The 22,889-nt window shown below is 42.7% G+C and overlaps 1 protein-coding gene across 3 annotated transcripts in view; it reads right to left on the minus strand.

Annotated features, from left to right (window-relative positions):
- LOC144683611 (peptidyl-prolyl cis-trans isomerase FKBP5-like) overlaps window positions 1-22,889 on the minus strand; it is a 169,770-nt gene that overhangs the window by 11,849 nt on the left and 135,032 nt on the right. For all 3 annotated transcript variants that reach the window (XM_078546805.1, XM_078546803.1, XM_078546804.1), the window contains exons 5-8: window positions 15,877-16,033; window positions 13,117-13,207; window positions 11,825-11,908; window positions 10,240-10,425 (exon numbers count right to left, since the gene is read on the minus strand). In XM_078546805.1, coding sequence (XP_078402931.1) covers window positions 10,240-10,425; window positions 11,825-11,908; window positions 13,117-13,207; window positions 15,877-16,033 — 518 coding nt within the window. The remainder of the gene's footprint in view (window positions 1-10,239; window positions 10,426-11,824; window positions 11,909-13,116; window positions 13,208-15,876; window positions 16,034-22,889) is intronic.

Raw genomic sequence — 22,889 nt, forward strand, 5'->3', positions numbered from 1 at the left:
ACAAATGCTGGAAATGCACAGCAGGTCAAGCACCATCTGTGGAGAGGGAAACAGGACATTTCAGGTCGTGACCTTTCATCAGAACTTGGGAAAGTTAGAAATGTAACAGGGTTTAAGGAGGTGAAATGGGCGAGGGTGGAAAAAAAAGGGAAGGTTTCTGATAGGGCAGAAGACAAGAGACATTAAATGACAAAAGAGCCAGAGAGTGGGAATGGGACAAGTAAGGAGAAGGGTCCAGAGAAGGTGTGAATGGTAGAATAATTAACAGCTGCTGTCCAAAAGCAAAGTGAGAGAAACAAGATTAAGCCTGACACATGCAAAGAAAAGGAAACAAAGTGGGGGCAGGGATTAAGATCTGAAATTCTTGAACTCAATGTTGAGTCTGGTAGGCTGTAAAGTGCCTAATCAAAGCTGAGGTGTTGTTCCCCGAGCTTGTGTTGAGCTTCATTGGAAGCCTGCAGTCAGCCAAAGACATACATGGCCCCGATGGCCAGCCATTTTAATTCTCCACCTTGTTCTCACACTGACATCTCTGTCCCCAGCCTCCAGTTCTCCTATTTGTTCACAAGGTTGAAACAGAGTAGGTCACCCAGCCTGCTGATGGTGCAGCCCCCTATACACTCCTACATGGATAAGCATCTCCCAGGATCAAATTCCACCTAGTTATCTGCTTAGTTGGCCAATGTTCTGAACTTCTTCATGTCACATGACATGAACATTTCTTTAGCACATTTATAAATAATTGGAACCAATTATTCAATCTCTACAGGGCCCCAACAGTTGCAACGTAGCAGATGGAGGAGTTCTTGTAGCACAGTGGTAGCATCCCTACCTTTGAACCAGAAGCTATGGGCTCGAGTCCCACCCTGGGGTTTGATGACCACTGTAAATGGATTAGAAACATAGAAACTAGGAGTAGGCTATTTGGCCCTTCGAGCCTGCTCCACCATTCATTATGATCATGGCTGATCATCCAATTCAATAGCCTGCTCCTGCTTTCTCCCCATACCCTTTGATCCCTTTCGCCCCAAGAGCTATATCGAACTCCTTCTTGAAAACATACAATGTCTTGGCCTCAACTACTTTCTGTGGTAATGAATTCCACAGGCCCACCACTCTCTGGGTGAAGAAATTTCTCCTCATCTCAGTCCTAAATGGTCTACCCCATATCCTCAGACTGTGACCCCTGGTTCTGGATTACCCCACCATCGGGAACATCCTTCCTGCATCTACCCTGTCTAGTCCTGTTAGAATTTTATAGGTTTCTATGAGATCCCCCCTCATTCTTCTGAACTCCAGCGAATATAATCCTAATCGACTCAATCTCTCGTCATATGTCAGTCCTGCCATCCCAGGAATCAGTCTGGTAAACCTTCGCTGCACTCCCTCTATAGCAAGTACATCCTTCCTCAGATAAAGAGATCAAAACTGCACACAATATTCCAGGTGTGTCTCACCAAGGCCCTGTACAATTGCAGCTAGACATCCCTGTTTCTGTACTCGAATCCTCTGGCTATGAAGGCCAACATACCATTTGCCTTCTTTACCGCCTGCTGCACCTGCATGCTTACCTTCAGCGACTGGTGTACAAGGACACCCAGGTCTCATTGCACATTCCCCTCTCTGAATTTATGGCCATTCAGATAATAATCTGCCTTCCTGTTTTTGCTACCAAAATGGATAACCTTACATTTATCCACATTATACTGCATCTGCCATGCATTTGCCCACTCACTCAGCTTGTCCAAATCACACTGAAGCATCTCTGCATCCTCTTCACAGCTCACCCTCCCACCCAGCTTTATGTCATCTGCAAATTTGGAGATATTACATTTAATTCCCTCATCTAAATCATTAATATATATTGTGAATAACTGGGGTCGCAGCACCGATCCCTGCGGTACCCCACTAGTCACTGCCTGCCATTCGGAAAAAGACCCGTTTATTCCTACTCTTTGTTTCCTGTCTGCCAACTAGTTTTCTATCCCCCAATCCCATGCGCTTTAATTTTACACACCAATCTCTTCTGTGGGACTTTGTCAAAAGCCTTCTGAAAGTCCAAATAAACCACATCCACTGGCTCCCCTCATCAACTCTACTAGTTACATCCTCGAAAAATTCCAGTAGATTTGTCAAGCATGATTTCCCTTTCGTAAATCCATGCTGACTCTGTCCGATTCTGCCACTGTTCCACGTGCTTAGCTATTAAATCTTTTATAATGGACTCTAGAATTTTCCCCACTACCGACGTCAGGCTGACTGGTCTATAATTCCCTGTTTTCTCTCTGCCTCCCTTTTTAAATAGTGGGGTTACATTAACTACCCTCCAATCTGTAGGAACTGTTTCAGAGACTATAGAATCTCGGAAGATGACCACCAACGCATCCACTATTTCTAGGGCCACTTCCTTAAGTACTCTGGGATATAGATTATCAGGCCCCGGGGATTTATCGGCCTTCAATCCCATCAATTTTCCCGACACCATTTCCCTACTAATACTGATTTCTTTCAGTTCCTCCCTCTCACTAAACCCTGTGTTCCCCAACATTTCTGATAGGTTATTTGTGTCCTCCTTTGTGAAGACAAAACCAAAATATGTATTTAATTGGTCAGCCATTTCTTTGTTCCCCATTATAAATTCCCCTGTTTCTGACCGTAAGGAACCTACATTTGTCGTCACCAATCTTTTTCTCTTCACATACCTGTAGAAACTTTTACAGTCAGTTTTTATGTTCCCTGCAAGCTTACTCTCGTACTCTATTTTCCCCTTCTTAATCAATGCCTTAGTCCTCCTTTGCTGAATTCTAAACTGCTCCCAATCCTCAAGTCTGTTGTTTTTTCTGGCCAATTTGTATGCCTCTTCCTTGGATCTAATGTTATCTCTAATTTCCCTTGTAAGCCATGGTTTGGCCACCTTTCCTGTTTTACTTTTGTGCCAGACAAGAATAAACAATTGTTGCAGTTCACCCATGCGCTCTTTGAATGTTTGCCATTGCCTATCCACCGTCATCCCTTTAAGTAAAGTTTCCCAATCCATCAAAGCCAAATCGCACTTTATACCATCGTAGTTTCCTTTATTGAGATTCAGGACCCAAGTCTCAGAATCAACTACGTCACCCTCCACCTTGATGAAGAATTCTATCATATTATGGTCGCTCATCCCCAAGGGGCCTCGCACAACTAGACTGCCAATTATTCCTTTCTCATTACACGATACCCAGTCAAGGATGGCCTGTTCTCTCATTGGTTCCTCAACATATTGGTCCAGAAAAACATCCCGTATACACTCCAGGAATTCCTCCTCTACGGTATTGTTACTAATTTGATTTGCCCAATCTAAATGCATATTAAAGTCACCCATTATTACAGATGGTCCTTTATTACATGCGTCTCTAATTTCCTGTTTAATGCCATTTCCAACATCACCACTACAGTTTGGGGGTCTATATACAACCCGCACTAATGTTTTTTGCCCCTTAATGTTTCTCAGCTCTACCTATACAGATTCCACATCGTCGGAGCTAATATCTTTCCTCACTAATACACTTGATGGAGTCTGTAAATCCTTCTAATATGCCTATGGCATGCACTAAGAGTGGGAGAGTTTCCTGGTCAATCAGAACTGGGCGGTAGCTGCGGCACAACAGCCTCCCCATGTTAAAAGCACAAGCTCTTACCCTGGGCCCTGTGGCAAGTGTCCTCCTCATTTTGAGGGACTGCTAGAGAGAGAGAGCATGTTGTTGATATCTAGCAATGTTTTCCTGTTATCCTTTATGACTTACCTAACTTACGACATTCTCCTTCAATCCAATAAATTTTTATTTCAATCACATGACCCTTGTGAGGAATCGTGTGAGATGATTTCTAGGAATCAATATTATCATCAACTAATTCTATTGCAGATAATTACAATACATTTGCTCTTTATACATTTTTTATTCATTCAAGGGATGTGGGCGTCACTGGCTAGGCCAGCATTTATTGCCCATCCCTAGTTGCCCTTAAGATGGTGGTGGTGAGTTACATTCTTGAAATGCTGCAATCCATGTGGTGTAGGTACACCCACAGTGCTGTTTATATTTTTAAATCCCTTCTCACTCCCTTGTTCTCTACTTCAAATAGTGCCATGGGATCATTTATATCCATCTGAGAGAGTTCAACACCTTGCCTGAAGGATAGCACCTCTGACAGTGTAGCGCTCCCTCAATACTGCATTGGAGTGTCAGTCTGTATTATGTGTTCAAGTCACAGAAGTGGGGCCTGAATCCCTAACCTTCTGACTTGGAGATGACAGTGTTACCGCTGAGCCAAGGCTGACAAGCAGTCAGTCAGTCAGCTAGCAAGACTGGGAGCACTTGATGCGAGTGGCTGGACCAATAAGTCAGGTCGGAGTGCATTCAGGGTAGGAGAAAGAAAGGGATACAAGCTGGGACACATTTGGTGCATTCATATTAAAGTACTTGGGGTGGGCAGGCAAACAGGTATCCAGGGGACCACTCCAACCGAAACATAAATGACCAACTGAGCCAAGAAACTCTCAGGGCATCTTGTGGATTGCTATAGAGGGAGTGCAGCAAAGGTTTACCAGACTGATTCCTGGGATGGCGGGACTGACATATGAGGAGAGATTGAGTCGGTTAGGATTATATTCGCTGGAGTTTAGAAGAATGAGGGGGATCTCATAGAAACCCATAAAATTCTAACAGGACTAGAGAGGGTAGATGCAGGAAGGATGTTCCTGATGGTGGGGGAGTCCAGAACCAGGGGACACAGCCTGAGGATACAGGGTAGACCATTTAGGACTGAGATGAGGAAAAATTTCTCCAACTAGAGAGTGGTGAGCCTGTGGAATTCGCTACCACAGAAAGTAGTTGAGGCCAAAACATTGCATGTTTTCAAGAAGGAGCTAGATATAGCTCTTGGGGCGAAAGGGATCAAAGGATATGGGGCGAAAGCAGGAGCAGGCTATTGAGTTGGATGATGAGCCATGATTATAATGAATGGTGGAGCAGACTCGAAGGGCCGAATGGCCTACTCCTGCTCCTATTTTCTATGTTTCTATTTGGGTCAGAGAGGATGGGTAGGCTCAGAGGTGTCAAGCCTTGAATCACATGGGCTGAGTGAATAAGAAGGTATACCAGATGCTACTTGGGTGAATGGGGACGTTACAAACTTATAGAATCATAGAAGGAGGCCATTCAGCTTGTAATATCCATGCAAGCTCCCACCGTTTTCCCGCATAACCCTGCAATTTCTTTCTCTTCAGGTGCTTATCCAATTCTCTTTTGAAAGCCATGATTGTATCCGCCTCAGCCACACTCTCAGGTAGTGCATTCCCGATCACTTGTACACTTGCCGCACAAAAAGAATGTTTTCTCATGTTCATAGCATCAAAGAATCATAGAATGGATTCAGCATAGAAAGAGACCATTCAGCCCATCATGTTAATCCAACTCTCTTTTGAAAGCCATGACTATATCTACCTCAGTCATAGTCTCAGGCAGTGCATTCCCGATCCAAACCACTGGTGTGAAAAAAGCTTTTCCTCAGGTCACTGTTGCCTCTTTTGCCAATCACCTTAAATTGTGTTCTTTTGTGCTAGATCCTTCCACCAATGGGAACAGTTTCTCCTTATCTGTAACGTCTAGTCCCCTCATGATTTTGAACACCTCTATAAAATCTGCTCTCAAGCTTCTCTTCTTTCAGGAGAACAGCCCCTGCTTCTCCAATCTATTCACATGAGTGAAGTCTGTCATCCCTGGAACCATTCTCATAAATCTTTTCTCCATGCCTTCACATCCTTCCCACATGTGGTGACCAGAATTGGATGCAATGCTACACTTGAAGCCAAAACAGTGTTTTAGAAAAGTTCATCATTACTTCCTTGCTTTTGTACTCTATTTTGTTTTATAAAGGCCAGGATCACTCTCAACCTACCCTGCCACCTTCAATGATTTGTGTACATATACCAGCCCCCCCAGGTCTTTCACTTTCTGAACCCCCTTTAGAATTTAGTTTAGATTGCCTCTTCTTGAACTTCCTACCAAAATGTATCACTCCACATTTCTCTGAATTAAATTTCATCTGCCACTTGTTCCCCCCTTCCACCAGCTTATATCCTTTTAACGCCTGACATTATCCTCCTCACAGTTAGTTATACTTCCATGTTTTGTGTTATTTTCAAATTTTGAAATTGTGCCCTGTATGCCAAATCTATGGTCAGGATTTTCCGACACGGGCGGGACTGGAAAATTTGGAGAGCAACCAAAAGTCAATTGACTTTGGGCGTGAATTTCTGGTCCCGCCACTGGTGGGACTGGAAAATCCTACCCTAAGCCTTTAATCTCTATCAATAAAAGCAGTGGTCCTAGTTACTGATCCCTGGGGAACATCACATCCTCCAGTCTATTTACTACTACTCTCTGGTTCTTGTCAGTCAACTTTGGCCTGGATTTTTGCTCCCAAGGCTGGCGCGCAGAGTGGGGAATGTTCTTAAACATTAGGCCCTCTAGCCCTCATCCCTCACTCCCCCCCCCACTCATGCCATCCCATACCACCACCCATGCCCATACATGCCAATTCATGCCATCCCATACCACCACCCACCTTGAAGACCACATACATCCCCTATGCCAGCTTAGTGCCAACTCATGCCTCCTTGCCCTTTTCCCTTCCACCCTTCATAGCAACTCACCCAGTATTCACCATGGGCAGAGCTTAGGAGTCATGCTCAGATGAAATAAAATAAATATCTTTTACTGACTTCACTATATAAAAAACTCCCATTCATGAAAGCCCATTTAATACATTTAAATCATCTCAAGTACTTAATTTCTTATAAAAACAAACATTTGTATTCATAACCCCACATCAAATACAGCTAATTCTTTAATAACTTATTTGAGCTGTCAATCAAACTGTGAACTTATAGACCCCAGAGATGATAATCGGTTGTGGAAAGCACTGAAGCATGAATAATACTATCATGATAGCCCTTAGGGTTATGTCAACAAGCTGCTATTGAAACTGATAGAAAGATTTTTTCAACTCTCACAGACACAGGCTAGCAGTTTGTTTTCAAGTTTTAAAGAGCTGACCATTTAAATAGCTTGCTGGCTTAACAGTTCTACAGAGCTTATCCATCTTTCACTAGCATTTACAACTTCTCTAAACATTCATACCTCCAATACTGCCCTTGCTGCAGCAATGAACTTACATTGATTCAAATGGTCCTGCTGAGTTCAGGTTTCCTTCATGTGGGAGTTACATCCTGCCCCCCACTACCCCCAGCCCTGACAAAATGGTTTCTGCCAGATTGGAGTGGGACTTCTGTATCAAGGTCCATCCACCATTTTGGATTTGCTATGGAGTCTCCAAGGCTCCATGAAAATCCAGGCCATTATATCAATGCTGCCCCCCCACCCCCACTCTTATTCTATGGGTCTCAATATTGCTGGTATACTTATTGTAAGGCATTTTATCAAATGTCATTTGGAATTCTATATACACCATGGGAGGAATTTTACAGTGATGGGATTTTACGGTCCTGCCGAAGTCAATGGACTTTTGAATGGCTCGCTGCAATTTATGACTCTGACCCCGCTGCGGCAGGGCCGTAAAATTCCACTCCATATTATTCTTGTCAAACCTCACTGTTACCTCATCAAATACTAAAATCCAATATGTTAAACACAATTTGACTTTAACAAATCCATGCTGGCTTTCATTTATAAACATAGCCTTGTCCAAGTGACTTGCTAATTTTTTCCCAGATTATCCTTTCCAGAAGCTTTCCAACCACCAGGGTTAAACTGACAGGCCTGTAGTTGCTGGGTTTATCCTTACACTCGTTTTTGAACAAGGGTGTAACATTTGCAATTCTCCAGTCCTCCAGCACGACTCCTGTATCTATGGAGAATTGGAAGTTATGGCCAGTGCCTTCACATTTTCCACCCTTACTTCCCTCAGTATCCTTGCATTCATCTCCTCCTGTCCTGGTGACATCTTGTATTTTAGTACATCCAGCATTTCTTATACCTCCTCTTTATCAATTTTTAGCCCTTCCAGTGTCTCAACCACCTCCTCTTTCACCATGACATTACAGCATCTTATTCCTTGGTAAAGCCAGATGCAAAGTATTCATTTAGTGCCTCAGCTATGCCCTCTGTCTTCATGTGTGAAACCCATTTTTCTGGTCCCTGGTTGGCCCTACCCCTCCTCTTACTACCCTTTTCCTATGTGTATATCAACAGAAAGCACTTGGATTTCCCTTTTGTTAGTTACCAGTTTCTTCTCATACACTCTCTTTGCTGCTCTTATTGCTTTTCTCACTGCCTCTCTGAACTTTTTAAATTCAGCCTGGTGCTCACTTGTATTATTAATCTGAAATCTGTCCTATGCATCTTTTTTTCTGATTCATCGTACTCTCTATCTCTTTCATCATCCAGGGAACTTTGGTTTTGTTTGTCCTCCCTTTCTCCCTTGTGGAAATGTATCTCGACTGTTCTGAATATCTCCTCTTCAAAGGCAGTTCATTGTATGATTACAGCTTTGCCCGCCAGTCATTGAATCCAGGACAGATCTGTTCTGAGCCCATTGAAATTAGCCCTCCTCCAATTAAGTATTTTTAAATTTGCTTGTTCTTTGTCTTTTTCCATAGTGAATCTAAACTTTATGATACTATGATCACTGTTCCCTAAATGTTCCCTACTAACACTTGATCCAATTGACCCTATATTTTCCTGGAACCAGATCCAATAATGCCTCCTTCCTCATTGGGTTAAAAATGTACTGACCAAGAAAATTCACCTTACCACACTTCAAAGACTTCCTCCTCTTTCCCCTGTACACTACCAATACCTCAATTTATATTGGGATAGTTAAAGTTTCTTTTCAACCAACTCTCTTCACACAAGCGCCTTCACAGTCCAATCAACGCAAACTCACCCGAAAAAATAAACACCCATTTTCGATCTAATTTATCTCGCCAACACATAAACCCTGCGATCGTTTCTCACTTTAGAAACACATTCAATTGTACTTTGCCACCAATATTGTCAGGTTCAATGTTATTTCTTAGTGACAATATTCCATGACTTGGTTATTCTCTGTGAATAATTCTTTAACCCATGTCCCTTGTATTTGAACTCCACCTGAGCCAGTGATTATCAGAAAATGCACTCCCAAGGAACTGTGCAATACGTACTGGTGTTGGGTTCGATTCAAAGAACAAAGAACAAAGAGAACAAAGAAAAGTACAGCACAGGAACAGGCCCTTTGGCCCTCCAAGCCTGCGCCGATCATATTGCCCATCAACTAAAACATTTTGCACTTCCAGGGTTCGTATCCCTCTATTCCCATCCTATTCATGTATTTGTCAACCTGCCTCTTAAACACCACTATCGTACTTGCTTCCACCACCTCCTCTGGCAGCGAATTCCAGACACTCACTACCCTCTGCATAAAAAGCTTGCCCCGCACATCTCCTCTATGGTTTTCTCCTCTCACCTTAAATCTATGTCCCCATGTAATTGACTCTTCCACCCTGGGAAAAAGCTTCTGACTATCTACTCTGTCCATGCCACTCATAATTTTGTAAACTTCTATCAAGTCACCCCTCAATCTCCGTCGCTCTAGTGAGAACAATCCGAGTTTCTCCAACCCCTCCTCATAGCTAATAACCTCCAGACCAGGCAGCATCCTGGTAAACCTCCTCTGCACCCTCTCCAAAGCCTCAATATCCTTCTGGTAATGTGGCGACCAGAATTGCACGCAATATTCCAAGTGTGGCCTAACCAAGGTTCTATACAGCTGCAGCATGACTTCCCAGCTTTTATACTCAATACCCTTGCCAATGAAGGCAAGCATGCCATATGCCTTCCTGGCTACCTTATCCACCTGTGTTGCTACTTTCAGTGACCTGTGGACCTGTACACCCGGATCCCTCTGCCCGTCGATGCACTTAAGGGTTCTGCAAGTCACTGCAAGTCAGGGTGTTATTCTGAAAATCACCCAAAATGGGCTCCTTCAACACATTTAGCCCCAATCTTAAACACATATTCGTTAAATAAAACCTTTGAAAATGATCCCAACTAAAGTAAATAGAATGGGAGGAGGCTCATGTTCTGCATGAACACCGGCATGAACCTGTGCTATAAAGGCACTCCTGCCTCACTGAGTCAGTATTTGAGTCACTCAACTCTGCAACAGAGGGTCCTCCTAGTAATGTGCACTCCTCACCCTGTCACAGCTCTCCACAGCCTTCAGGTGCTCATTCAGTTTCAGGTAGCACATGGCCACATTGAGATGCGCTGCCAGGATGAGGGTCTTGGCTCTCCGACTTTCCTCCTGTGTCAGGCAGTATTCCTGCTCCAGCCACGCCACAATCTTCCTGTACTGGATCTGAGCCTGCTTATATTTGCCGGCCTAGGGATGAGAAAAATACCAGTGAATGGAACATATTTAGAACCACACACATCAATATGGAAACATATTGCATAGTATTCCCAGGGCCAACATCCTGGACTAGTATCGACTGCTTTTTGGGTGTCAGAGAGGAATTTTCCCAAATTTTTAACTCCCAAATTGGCCTGGGCTTTTAACCAGTTTTATTCACCTCTCCCAGAAGATCACAAGGTTTCAGGTGGGGTTGGGGGTGGTGCTTATATTGTGATGCACAAGACATGGCTGTTGTGTGGAAGAGGCTGGACAGACCAGAGGGCAATTTTCTGTCCCCCATTTGTTCATGTGTTAATTCACACATGCGTAATCCATTTCATTTTACTGTGGGCTGCTTTAAAAATATACAAGCGGCAGAATTCTAAACATGGAGGAAAAAGGCTTAAAACTATTTAGACAGGATCACCCTCCGAATTTTATTTCACCTTATTTTCTTCTCTCTTGTTAGAGTTTCCTCATAATTCCCGAACTGAAGGGACAGTGAGAGGTGCTCCTTTGGTTCAATCCACACATACCAATATCTAACTTTTTCAACCCATGTGTCAGCTTGCCTGTTTGACAAAGAAATCCTTTCCTTTTCCACTGTCGTTTGTCAGTTTTAACCAATTGATCAGTCATGAGTTGCGATGGGAGCCTATTGGAATTCAACAGTTTGGAGGGCAGACTGAACCCAATTAAATGTTACTTTCCCCCATATTGCACTGAAACATTATGCAGAAATATTTTAAAATTTCCAGTTTTTACGAGGCTTATTTAGCGTTTCTCCCCAAAATGAGTTACATCTAACAAATAAACTAAGCACAGCTTTGAAAATATTTTTATTTTCCTTCAATGGAACCTTCTGGTACATGCTAGGCTGTTGTCTCTGATTACTTTAGTACAGCTTGTAGAATGTGATTTGATTGTCCTTTTTTTGATGTATCCTACACCATGCATCCTGGGATATGAGGAGGAGTTTGAGACTGGTTTCCGGGATGCCACTCTGCAATTGGTCACTGAAGGCTGAGTGACAGTAGGCAGAGGCGATCAGGGATGAACATGGCCATTCATGCTTGCCTGTTTGGGATTGGACTAAACCTTTTGGCTTCTCTCCATGGCAACACAGTTTGACACCCTGAGCCATTTTAAGGATGATAATGAGCAAGGTTCCCAATTATTTGCGGCATGTGATGGTCCAATTGGCTGCAACACTGTTCATCACCATTCTATTGGAGCATTGACCCTATGACACAAGCACCTTAGATTTTATAGTGAGGGTTGATAGCAATTAATAAATTCAATCAGTTAAAGTGAGCTTTTATACAGTAAAATCGGCTCTTGCTGGGTGTGTCAGTTCTGTTGGAGGTAGAGCTTTCCACACAAGTACCTTAAAATAGAATGTTCCTTTCTCCTTGACTAGAGCTGCTCGTTCCAGTTTCTCTTGAGTGTTCATTTCCCAGGATTCTTTAGCCTGTTTGGTGAAAGAAAAACAGCATAATGTCAGCACAGTTCACATTGCCCATCGTACCTTATTTCTCCAGAATAAACCTTAAACTGAGCGAGTGTGCCTCACTTCCCCTGCAGAGGCTAGGCAGGCTGCAAGAAACATGGCAATAACCGCGAGGTCAGAGGTTGGGGCCAGGGCAGAACTGTCTTTGTGAGTGAAAATCCTGCCGTGTCAGAGAAATACCCCAATTTTGTAGAAGCAGAAAAAAAGTGCCACTGAATCATCCCAATGTGTGATTATCTGAAGTGTACAATGGTACAGAGATTTAATGATGTGAGACTGATTAAAAGCTTTGAATATCCAAGGCTTGTATTGCTGCAGTTGTACTGAAAGCCAAATTAACACTGTCGTCAAAATGGCTAATGGAATGTCAAGAGGATTGAAATATAAAGGGGAAGGAAGTTATGCTCCAGTTGTACAGAGCATCTGCTCCGACTCCATATGGAGCACTGCGTACAGTTTTTGGCAGGATAAACCAGGCAAGATGTATTGTCCTTCAAAGGGAAACACTGCAGATTGTTTGGTATTCTACCAGGACTTGATTGGTTAAACTGAGGAGAGGTTGCATAAACCTGTCTAGTATTCCACTGAAATAAAAACAGAAAATGCTGAAAAAAACTCAGCAGCTCCAGCAGATCTGGGAAGAGAGAAATAGAGTTAACATTTGAAGTTCAATATGACTCTTTGGAATTCTTTGTATTCCGTCGAGTTTAGAAAGTTCAGGTGACCTAATCAAGTTATTTAAAATGCTAAAGGAATATGTTAAGGTGGATATAGGGAAACTATTTCCTCTGGTGGGGGATGTCAGGAACAAGGGGGCATGGTCTTCAAATTAATGGTCGGTCATTTGAAGTGAAATCAGGAAGCACTTTTTCACAGGAAGGATAGTGGCGATCTGGAACTCTCTCCCAAATTGTGATTGATAGATTTTAGCTAAGTGAGGGGTATGGAGCAAAGGCAGGAAAATGGAGTAGAGGCACGGATCCACCATGATGTAGTTGAAAGGTGGAACAGATTGAAAGGGCTGAATGGCCTCCTCCTGTTCCTACATTCATCTAAATAAACATGAATGAATCCTTTGCAGTTAATATATTTTGAAAACTTGCCCATTATGATCATTCAGCAATATTATCAGGCTACAAGGGGATGAGCAAACCACCTTCTCCCCTCACCTTTTCAAAGTTCTTCAGCAATACTTCGTAATCTAGTTCTGCATTTGGCGGAACGTTGAGTTCAGGTTTTCCGAGATTGCCAAAGCCATATCTAGAACAAATGATTTAAATCTTTTTTTTAAGTTTAGTAAGAATGAAACAAATACATAACGACATTAACTCCACCCAATCACCTCTTCATCTCTTGTCCAAACGCCTTGCGTCTCACACGAGCTTTGAGCATTTCACAAATCCTTCCCTTCATGATTTTAATGGATATTGTTCGGGCTACTTTCAGACCGCTGCAGAACACTGACTCCTGTGAGTAAATGGCTTGGGTGGGGGAGGGGACTGTAAAGGACGAGTGTGCACAGTACCTTGAGTCCACAACCTCTCCTCTCTGCAACACATATGATCCCAAAAAAAACAAATAATTCATTACAGCTGGTGGAATTTCAGAAAAACAGAACAGCCTTGAAAGAGTTCAAAATGTTCCGTGCTCAGTTATCTGACAGGGAAGGATGAAAGAAATAAAAAACAACAGCACATGTTGGGACGTAGGGACTTCCAAGCAGTTAAATCTGTTGATATTTAACTGCCAGACACAGGGTGGATGAGGGGGAACCTTGAAACTAAAGTTTCTCCTAGGTGCCAGTCACAAAGTTCTTTGCAGAGCATGGAGGGGAAGAGAAAGGTTGGACAATAACCAGCCATGATCAATCTGAAAAAAAAAATCTGGTTTATTCACCTTTATGACCCGTATTCATGGATTGAAGTTATACTTGATATACTCTATGAGCTAACCAGATAACCTTTTTCATTTCTCTATCCTATGAATGGAATTAGTGCTTATGGCGCATGGGCTGTCGTTGCATAAACTCAGGCAGGACAACTGAGGAAGCCTTCATGCAGAATTTTAGAGTGCTCTAACAAATTGGCCAAGTTAGTCAGAATGATCATAGTCCTTATCCATTGAGTGCTCCTCCATTACCCCTCCTCAGTTCAGTGAGACTGCCCTTGCCTGGTTTCTCTCCTTCCAATCCAGTTCCTGCCCCTGCACTGTTACCTCTGGAGTCCCACAAAGATCAATCCTTGGTCACCTCCTGTTTCTCATTTACATTCTGTCTCTGGGCAATAGCATTTAAAGATAATACATCAGGTTCCTCATGTTTGCTGAGGACACTCAACTCTACCCCACCACCACCTCTCCACTGCTTCTCTGTTGTCAGACTGCTTGTTCAACTTCTAACTGTGGATGAACCACAATTTCTGTCCAGTTCTATGTTGGAAAGACCGTTGCTTTAAGCCTCCTCTCACCACAAAATCATTCCCTAACCTTTGATTCCATTCCCCTCCCTGACTGCTGTCTTAGGTTGAACATTAGAACATAGCCTCCAAGATGAAGACCTCCTAGCTCCACCTCCATAACAATTCCTGCCTCATCTGCTGCTGAAGTATTCATCTTTATTACCTTTGGATTTTACTATTCCAATGCTCCCCAGGACTTCCTCCCATCTTCCACTCTCCCTAAACGAGTTCATCCAAAATTTGCTGCCTGTATCCTAACTTTCACCCACCACCCTGTGTTCATTGACCTACATTGGCTCCCAGCCCACCAATGACTCTATTTTAAAATTCTCATTCTGTTAAAATTTTCCTTGACCTCTCCTGTCCCTATCTCTGTACCCTTCTCCAGCCCTATAACCCTCCAAGAACTCTGTGTTCATCCAGTTGTAGCCTCTTGCACATCCCTACTCCCTTCAATTCACCATTGGTGGCCATCCAGAGGTGGTAGTCTGATGAGTATACTGACTCAATGAGATAATTTGTTGTCTATAGTGCATGTACACATCGGGACTGGGCTGAAAACCGTGGGCCTGTGGATTATTAATTTCCCCACCTTGTGTTCAAATTCCTTCATGATCTCCCTCCTCCTCATCCCTGTAACCTCTACCAGCCTTAGAACCCTTTGAGAATTCTGTGTTCATCCAATTCTGGCATCTTGTGCAATCCCCACTTCCTTCATTCCACTATTGGTGTCTGTGCCTTCAGCTGTCTAGCACCAAACTCTGGAATTCCCTCCCTAAACCTCTTTGCCTCTTCACCTCTCTCCTCCTTTAAGGGACTCCTTAAAAGCTACCTATGACCAAGCTCTCAGACCAAACACCTCCGTCCATGACTCAATGCCAGTATTCGTCTTACTGAATTCTTGTGAAAGGTCTTGGGACATTTTATTTTATTAAATGCCTTCTGCAAATGCAAGTAGCTGTTGTTGACAGCTTGTCTCAGTATCACCCTTCTCTCTGGGTCAGAAGGATCACTTCAGGATTTGAGCTCAGGAATTAGATTGAATCTGCAGTACAGCACTGAGGGAGTGCTGCATTATTAGTAAGTGCCATCTGTTACTGGACTAAGGAGAGCAGAAAATATTGGTTGTCTTGGTCAACACTTCTCCCTCAATAAAAACCACCAACACAACTGGCCATTTATCTCATGGCTTTTATGGGACCTTGCTAGTGAAGAATAGCCGTTGCACTTGTCCACATAATAATTGCAGTGCTTCAACAAAATGTAATTGAGATGTTTTGAGAGGCTATGATCTGCTACACAAATGCCAGTCTGCCTTGTTTGGCCTTGAGGGCATAATGCAGAGACATCTCAAGATGCTGCAATCTCCACCATCCAGAAACAGGGAATGCAGATGGATTGAAATACAAGGAGCCAGCTCTTTCTGTCAGGTACATTGTCCTGAAGTCACCAATATGTTAGCCCCACACTTACTCAGGCATCAGATGAAGAATGCAATGCTCTCCTCTCTGCATTTTCTCCAAGGCTTTGTCAACTCCTATGGGAATATCTTGATCTTCTCCTTCACCAATCACAAACTTAGCTTCCCGTTGGTCAAACAACACAGCACCACTCCGACCTTCAATAGAAACTGTGGGTGAGAAAAGAAAAGATTGCAAATTTAACTTTGCACACGCCCCTCCCATTGAACCTTTTATAAGAAACCTTTTCATTTCAAATGATATGGATTGCCCAGTGATATTTTAACTGAGGTTTTAATGGATTTGATCACAACTCCAGCTTTTGAATGAAGGTTGAGTGTCAAAAGTGGCTGGGTAAGTTGAAAAAAAATATTTGAAAGGGTATCTTCTCCCATTTCATGTCCTTACCCTCTACATCAGTTTAGAAGGCCTGATAAGGAGCTGCTCCCAGTATCCACAAACTCTGAAGCTAGGTCCAGGCTTCAAGCTGGTCTCAGGTCTCCATAAATTCAAAGCCAGCTCCCTGGAGATCCAGCAGTATGGCACAGACAATACTAGCTTGGATAATCATTCCACTCCTAATGGGAGAGCTAGCCTTTAGTCTGTGTCTGCCTATAGTGGTGGGCTACCAATTTCAGCTATGCCGCAAGCAGAAGCATGGACACAGACCTGAGCTAAGACTTTGCATTATGCTGCGGCACTGCCCAGAGTTGAATACAATCTAAAAACAGCTACTTACATGTAATATAGCGCTTATCACATGACAGCCTGTCTCTGTGTCCTTTCATAGGGAAAAACTGAGGAGGAAGTGAAGAGACTCTGCTGAGGAAACTAAAGGCTAGGGCAAAGAGATGGTTTTTGCAAAGATTTAATCAAAATCAAAAACAGCTTATTACTAGAATCTCTCTTGTTGGACAACCAACTTATTTTCTCATTTTCCACCTCCCCTGAATGACATTAAGAAGTTTGCCTGAATTAGTGCCGATCAGCACTAGTGCCTGGCATTGCTGTACTGGGCATCCATGTCCTCCGAATGGAAATGATTTATTAACCAAGATTTTGGTGAAAAGTAATCTTTCTTTTCTTTTCAACAATTGTAGGATGTGATTACAGTTCATGGGCAATTTCAGAGTACCTCTCATGTTGGTAATAGGCATTAAGGAACAGGAAGTTGCAGATATGCCTTCAGATAAGCTGTAATATGCTCCAAATTTTTGACACTGCAGAGATGCTGCACAACCAATCCTTTAGTGTGGTTTGGAGCTCAACAAAGCATTCATAAAAGGATTCCATTGCATAGCTATGTCAAAAAAGGCACTAAAGCAGAACACGTTGAAACGTTTGAAGTAGGCTGAACAGATGGCTGACCTGTCAATAAGAGAAGAAACAGGAGTAGAAGCAGAAGTCAGCCATCTGGTGAGGCAGTTGGCCATCTATTCATCCTACTTCAGTGGTTTCAATGTATCCTATTTTAGAGGATTTGTTGGCACAGCTTTGCAATAGAATCTGATTATGAATGCTTGGCTCAGCTCCAAGACCTACAAATGGATTCAGCTCTGTAGGGTATATTTGCACAGTTGTGAAGAGCACTTTTAACTTTGTTTGATTTCCAGTTTTACGTGAAGGTTTTTCAATGCTTGTTTTTTTTTTATTCAGACAAGATTAAGAGATATTAAGTCGATTAAAGCTTTTTTCAATGGAAGTATGAATGGCTGTGTTTGATTAACAGTATAATGAGCTTTTTAAGTGGGGCAATTTTTCTCAAGGGGATTTTGAATGCCTGTTTGCTTATTCTGACAGTTTCATGAGTATTTCAAAGACTTGCCATTGTTATTATAGGGCTTGTTGGCTCTGTACCTAGTGGATACTAGAAGACTGGGTATAGTGGATGCATGGTGATTTTGGAGGGGATATGGTTTGTATCGAGGGGGATGCCATATATGGAGGGGCATGGGTGGCATGGAGGGGGCATGAGAGGTAGGTGGAGAGTGAGGGGTGAGGAGTAGGTGTCCTAATAGCCATGCTGAGAACTGGGCCGATGTCCCAGTGGATAGAGGCAGGCCCTCTAATATCCCACCTCAGTATTCGCTGATCTCCTTTGCCACTACCGAGGTTATTTAGGGTGGAATTGAGCCTGTCTCCAGATTGTGCCTGTCACCTTTGGATGAAAATATTCTGCCAGACGCAGATTCGTGGAATCATGGAATCACAGAATAGTTACAACAGAGAAGGACTCCGTTTGGCTCATTGTGTCTGTGCCAGCTCTCTGAAGCAGCAATTCACCTAGAGCTATTCCCCTGCCTTTTCCCCATAGCCCTGCAAGTTTTTCTTTTTCAGAAAATGATCCAATTCCCTTTTGAATGCCTCAGTTGACTCTGCCTCCACCATAATCTCAGGCTGTGCATTCCAGATCTGGACCACTCACTGCATGAAAAAGTTTTTCCTCATGTTGCTATTGCTTCTTTCGCCAATTACTTTAAACCTGTATCCTCTGGTTCTCAATCCTTCCACAATGGGAACAATTTCTCCCTATTTACTTAGTCCTCGTACTTTTTAATGCCTCTATCAAATCTCAATTTACGATTTCTGTAACAAAGGCAAAAATCTAGCCCCAGCTGTCTTGCAATAAATACACATTTTACCACACCCAAAACCTTGTGATTTTCTGAGAAACATGAGAAACCAGATGAAAGCCTGCATCAATTAGAGGACAAAGTCCAGGGTCATCCCATGGCTCAGTTCTGCATGTCCTCCAGCCCTTGAAGATTTTTCTTGTGTCTGAGCTACAGTGCTAGATATAGACACAGTACTCATGGTGTAATCTGGTCAATACTGGATGCAGTACTCATGGTGTAATCTGGTCAGAACTGGACACAGTGCTCAAGGTGTGATCTGGTCAGAACTGGACCCAGTACTCAAGGTGTGATCTGGTCACAGCTGGACACTGTACTCATGGTGTAATCTGGTCAATGCTGGATGCAGTACTCATGGTGTGATCTGGTCAGTACTAGATGCAGTACTCAAGGTGTGGTCTGGTCAGAACTGGACACAGTATTCAAAGTGTGATCTGGTCACAGCTGGACACAGTACTCATGGTGTGATCTGGTCAGAACTGGACATATAACTCAAGGTGTGATCTGGTCAGTACTGGACACAGTACCTCATGGTGTGACCTGGTCAGAACTGGATGCAGTACTCAAGATGTGATCTGGTCAGAATTGGACACATTACTCATGGTGTGATCTGGTCAGAATTGGACACATTACTCATGGTGTGGTCTCACCAGTGCACCGTTAGATTTGATTGTAATTTCCACAAACTTGTTGGTTGCTGTTATGTAATGGTTGGAAAGTTTAGCAACCAATATTCTAAGACTCTGAGGGCTCTTCGAAGTTGTGGTCAGATGATGTTAGCTTGGATTTTAAAGGCCTGAAGATTTTATGAAGAGCAGAGTTTCACAGTCTTAATGTCCTGGGAAAGGACATTGAACAGGCGTCAGAATGATTTCAGCAATGTGAGGATGTACGGAGGGGGAAGGTTGTATATCATAGTGCAATTGGATCCTAGGGACCACAAGACAGGAATGTTCTCTGACTACAGTAGTAATGATAGAATCAAGAGGAACAAAGGATATTAAAATTCAACATGCTTACTTGGAAAAAATGATGCCAAAATATTTTGGTAATTATTTCCAGCCCTACCACCTAAAATTACAAAAGGTTTCAAAGAAAATAACAATTTCAATAAAGCAACAGCCAAAAACAAAACCTGAATAAATTCCAACTTGTTTTCCAACAACCAGCTGAGGGAGAGGCAGCCAGACTTAGAATTATCAAATGGTTATAGAACAGAAGGAGGCTATTTGGCCATTGTGTCTGTGGTGGCTCTCCTGTTAAGGGTGGGGCTGTTTCTGCCATAATAGATGAGGACCATAAAGCAAAGCACACACACATGCACACACACATACACAAGCACTTGCACATGCACGTACACATGCACGCATACACACATGCATGCACATGTGCACACATGCACACAAGCATGCATTCATGAACACGCACACGGACAAAAACATGCACACACATACTCGTGCACACACACACACACTCACGCACACACATACTCTCGCACACACACGCACGCATTCACGCACATGTGTACATGCACACATGCACACAGATATGCGCGCATGCATGCACACACATGCGGACACACATGCATGCATGCACACACATACACATGCATACATACATACACGTGTGCGAGCACATACACATGCAAACACAGGCACGCACACACGGAATCACATAAGCATACACACATGCGCGTACACATGCACGCACACATGCAAGCACACAAGCTGGTTAACACTATTTATGGGTCCCTTCCTTGCCCAATTTGCAGGAAAATGAGGAACAATGTCTCTGATGCCTTCCTATACATGAATTTGCCATCAGCCGCATCAACCCAATCTAATTATTTCCTCTTCTAAGGTTATATCATTCACAGATGCCTTATGCCATCAATGCAGTTGTCCACATATTAATGAGTATGAACATTTATTGGTCATCTACGATGAGATGGCAAATTGATTGATGTCTGTTGCATTTTGGGTTCATTTGGTGCTTCATTGATGAGATGTTGAGTCTTGTATGTTTAAATGTGAATCATTTATGTGCAGATCTTAGTTACTGCCATGCATGGAGCTGCTACCATGCAGGTTCTTTCTAGGCTGTTCTTTAAGCCTATTACCATGTGACTCTATACATCATACCATAAGTGGTGCTATTCTCCAGTCCCACATTAACCCTTGCTTTATTGAGCACCTATACATTGCAATGACATACAGGCACACCTTTCTTCATAAAAGAAAACTTTCCTCCCTTCTAATGGAGTATAGCTATTTACAATACAATTTTTACTTGCACCTTCTCCCTGCCCCAAGTTTCTGACTTCATAAATTCGGACGGATTTGAGGCTTGACAGTTTTTCCACATCTCAGTCTGTCAGGCTTGGAGGAATGGTAAGTAGAACTTTGTGTTTCTGGTACTTGGCTATCTCCATTTGATTTGCTTTTTGTGCTCTTTAGAGTTGTGATTCTCTTTGCTAACAACCTGTCTGCATTTTTCAGACACTGTAGGCTTGTCCTGTTCCTTCCAAGGGGAATGTGCGCTCCATTCATTCCTAGAGTGGACTTGAATTTTCTTTGTCTGTGGTGTCCGCCATGTTCTTACCGGACGTTATACGTTTCACAAATGGAACCTTCATTTCAACTTGTTTCACAATTTTAGCTATTTCACTTTTCAACAACTCAGTGGTTCTCAGTATGTCTGAGATGTTCAGTGCTATTTCTTCTTCTAGTTCCTTGCACTTCAGTGTTGGATTTATATTTTCCGATCTTATTTCTGTCTTTTCTTTCTCTATCTGCAACAGGCCTTTGTCCTTGTCCTTTATTTTGGTTTCACTGTTGGCCAGGTCTGTCTCTGGAAGCCTTAACTTCTTTCAGTTCTGCAATCGTGCTACTGGTGGCTTCATTATCCACTCACAGCTTGGAAATTTTGACAGCTTTTCCTTTCAATACCTCCTCATTGTCATTCAGCTGGTTCTTCAGCTCCTCTGTCTTTTTCTTGTAGCTTTTGTCTTCCTCCTGGAATATTGAACATTGCTGAGTCTTCTCTGCCAACTGGTTCTTCAGTTTGTTCAGAGTGATATTAAATTCATTCTGCCTCTCTTCGTAAGTTTCCAGAGGAATAATCTCTGACCTAAGGTGTCCTTGTAGTGAGTGAAGATTCTTCAACAGGTTTTCCTTTTCTTTCCAAAGCTCACTTGCTTCATCTTGAGCTTTTGTATAATTCAGCAGAGTCTCCATGAGTTTCTTCTGCTGTGCTTTCATTCTGCTGTTTAAGACAGTCTTCATTCCTTCATGTTGCTGAATGGTTACACGTTCCTTTTGTATTTGATCTTGAAGGCCAGTCAACTGCTCTTTCAACTGTTTATTTTCTTGTTGACCTCTTGTCAACTCACTCTGGGCTTCAATGTATTGTTTGTTGCCACAGATAGTTCCAACACAGCTTTATCTTATCCAGATTCAACATCCTCTGTAGCTTGTCATGTCTTTTCATGGCTACATATTGATTCTTCAAGGAGTCTTTCAGGGTTGCAACTCCTTTGCATGCCTTTTCTGCCTGCTGTTTTGCCTGGCTCTACATCTGGTTGAGTTTTCCCAACTCCTACTTTGATTTGCCAACTGTGGAATTAAGAGTCATTATTTCCTCCTGATGCCTTTGTGTCATCTCTGAAATATGTTTGTTCAGATCTTGAACAGCTTGGTTCATTGAAGATTTCAGTTTACTGTGCATTTTCAAAGGTATATACTTAGCTTGAATCTTGCACTTCAAATCTGCCAGTTCAGCTCTGATGCAAAAATTTTCTTGTAGAACAGCTTCATTTACTTTTTGCATGTGTTGCTTCCTTTGAGTTACCTTGCATAGCTTTCCTTCATTCACAGCTATCTGCTCACTCCGCACTGCCATCTGCTGTTGCAGTTTGGGTACTGTGTCAGCATTTTCAAGGAGCAATATTTTTAAGCCTCTCAGCTGCTACTCAGCAATTTCTTCTGAACGAAATGCTCGTGCATTTCAATGCACTGACATGGTTGGCAACCATCTTGTGGTTTGCTTGAATATTGTCTCCCTCACTCTGGGGTCTTCTGTTGCCCTCTCTCTGGTGTTTTTTTTTTGTCCACAGTGCTTTATTGGGGATGTATTGTACCTTCTTCTAGGGTCTGCAATTTTCACAACTTGGAGTTTAAAATATTTGTCCAAGTCTTTTAATATCTCACCAAATGTTGCTGAGCTGATCTATATCTTGGCTGTGGAGTACTTCACCAGCAAATGAACCAAACATGAATAAAAACTTGTCAACCTGTACTTCCTCTAATTTCCTTATTTAATCCTATAATTCTCCTGTAAACTAAAAAATCTTTTCTCCAAGGCTCCCACTCATGGGTCTGATTTAGCCATTCCC

This window comes from Cetorhinus maximus, chromosome 8 (assembly GCF_964194155.1).
Source record: "Cetorhinus maximus chromosome 8, sCetMax3.hap1.1, whole genome shotgun sequence".
Classification (NCBI taxonomy): Eukaryota; Metazoa; Chordata; class Chondrichthyes; order Lamniformes; family Cetorhinidae; genus Cetorhinus; species Cetorhinus maximus.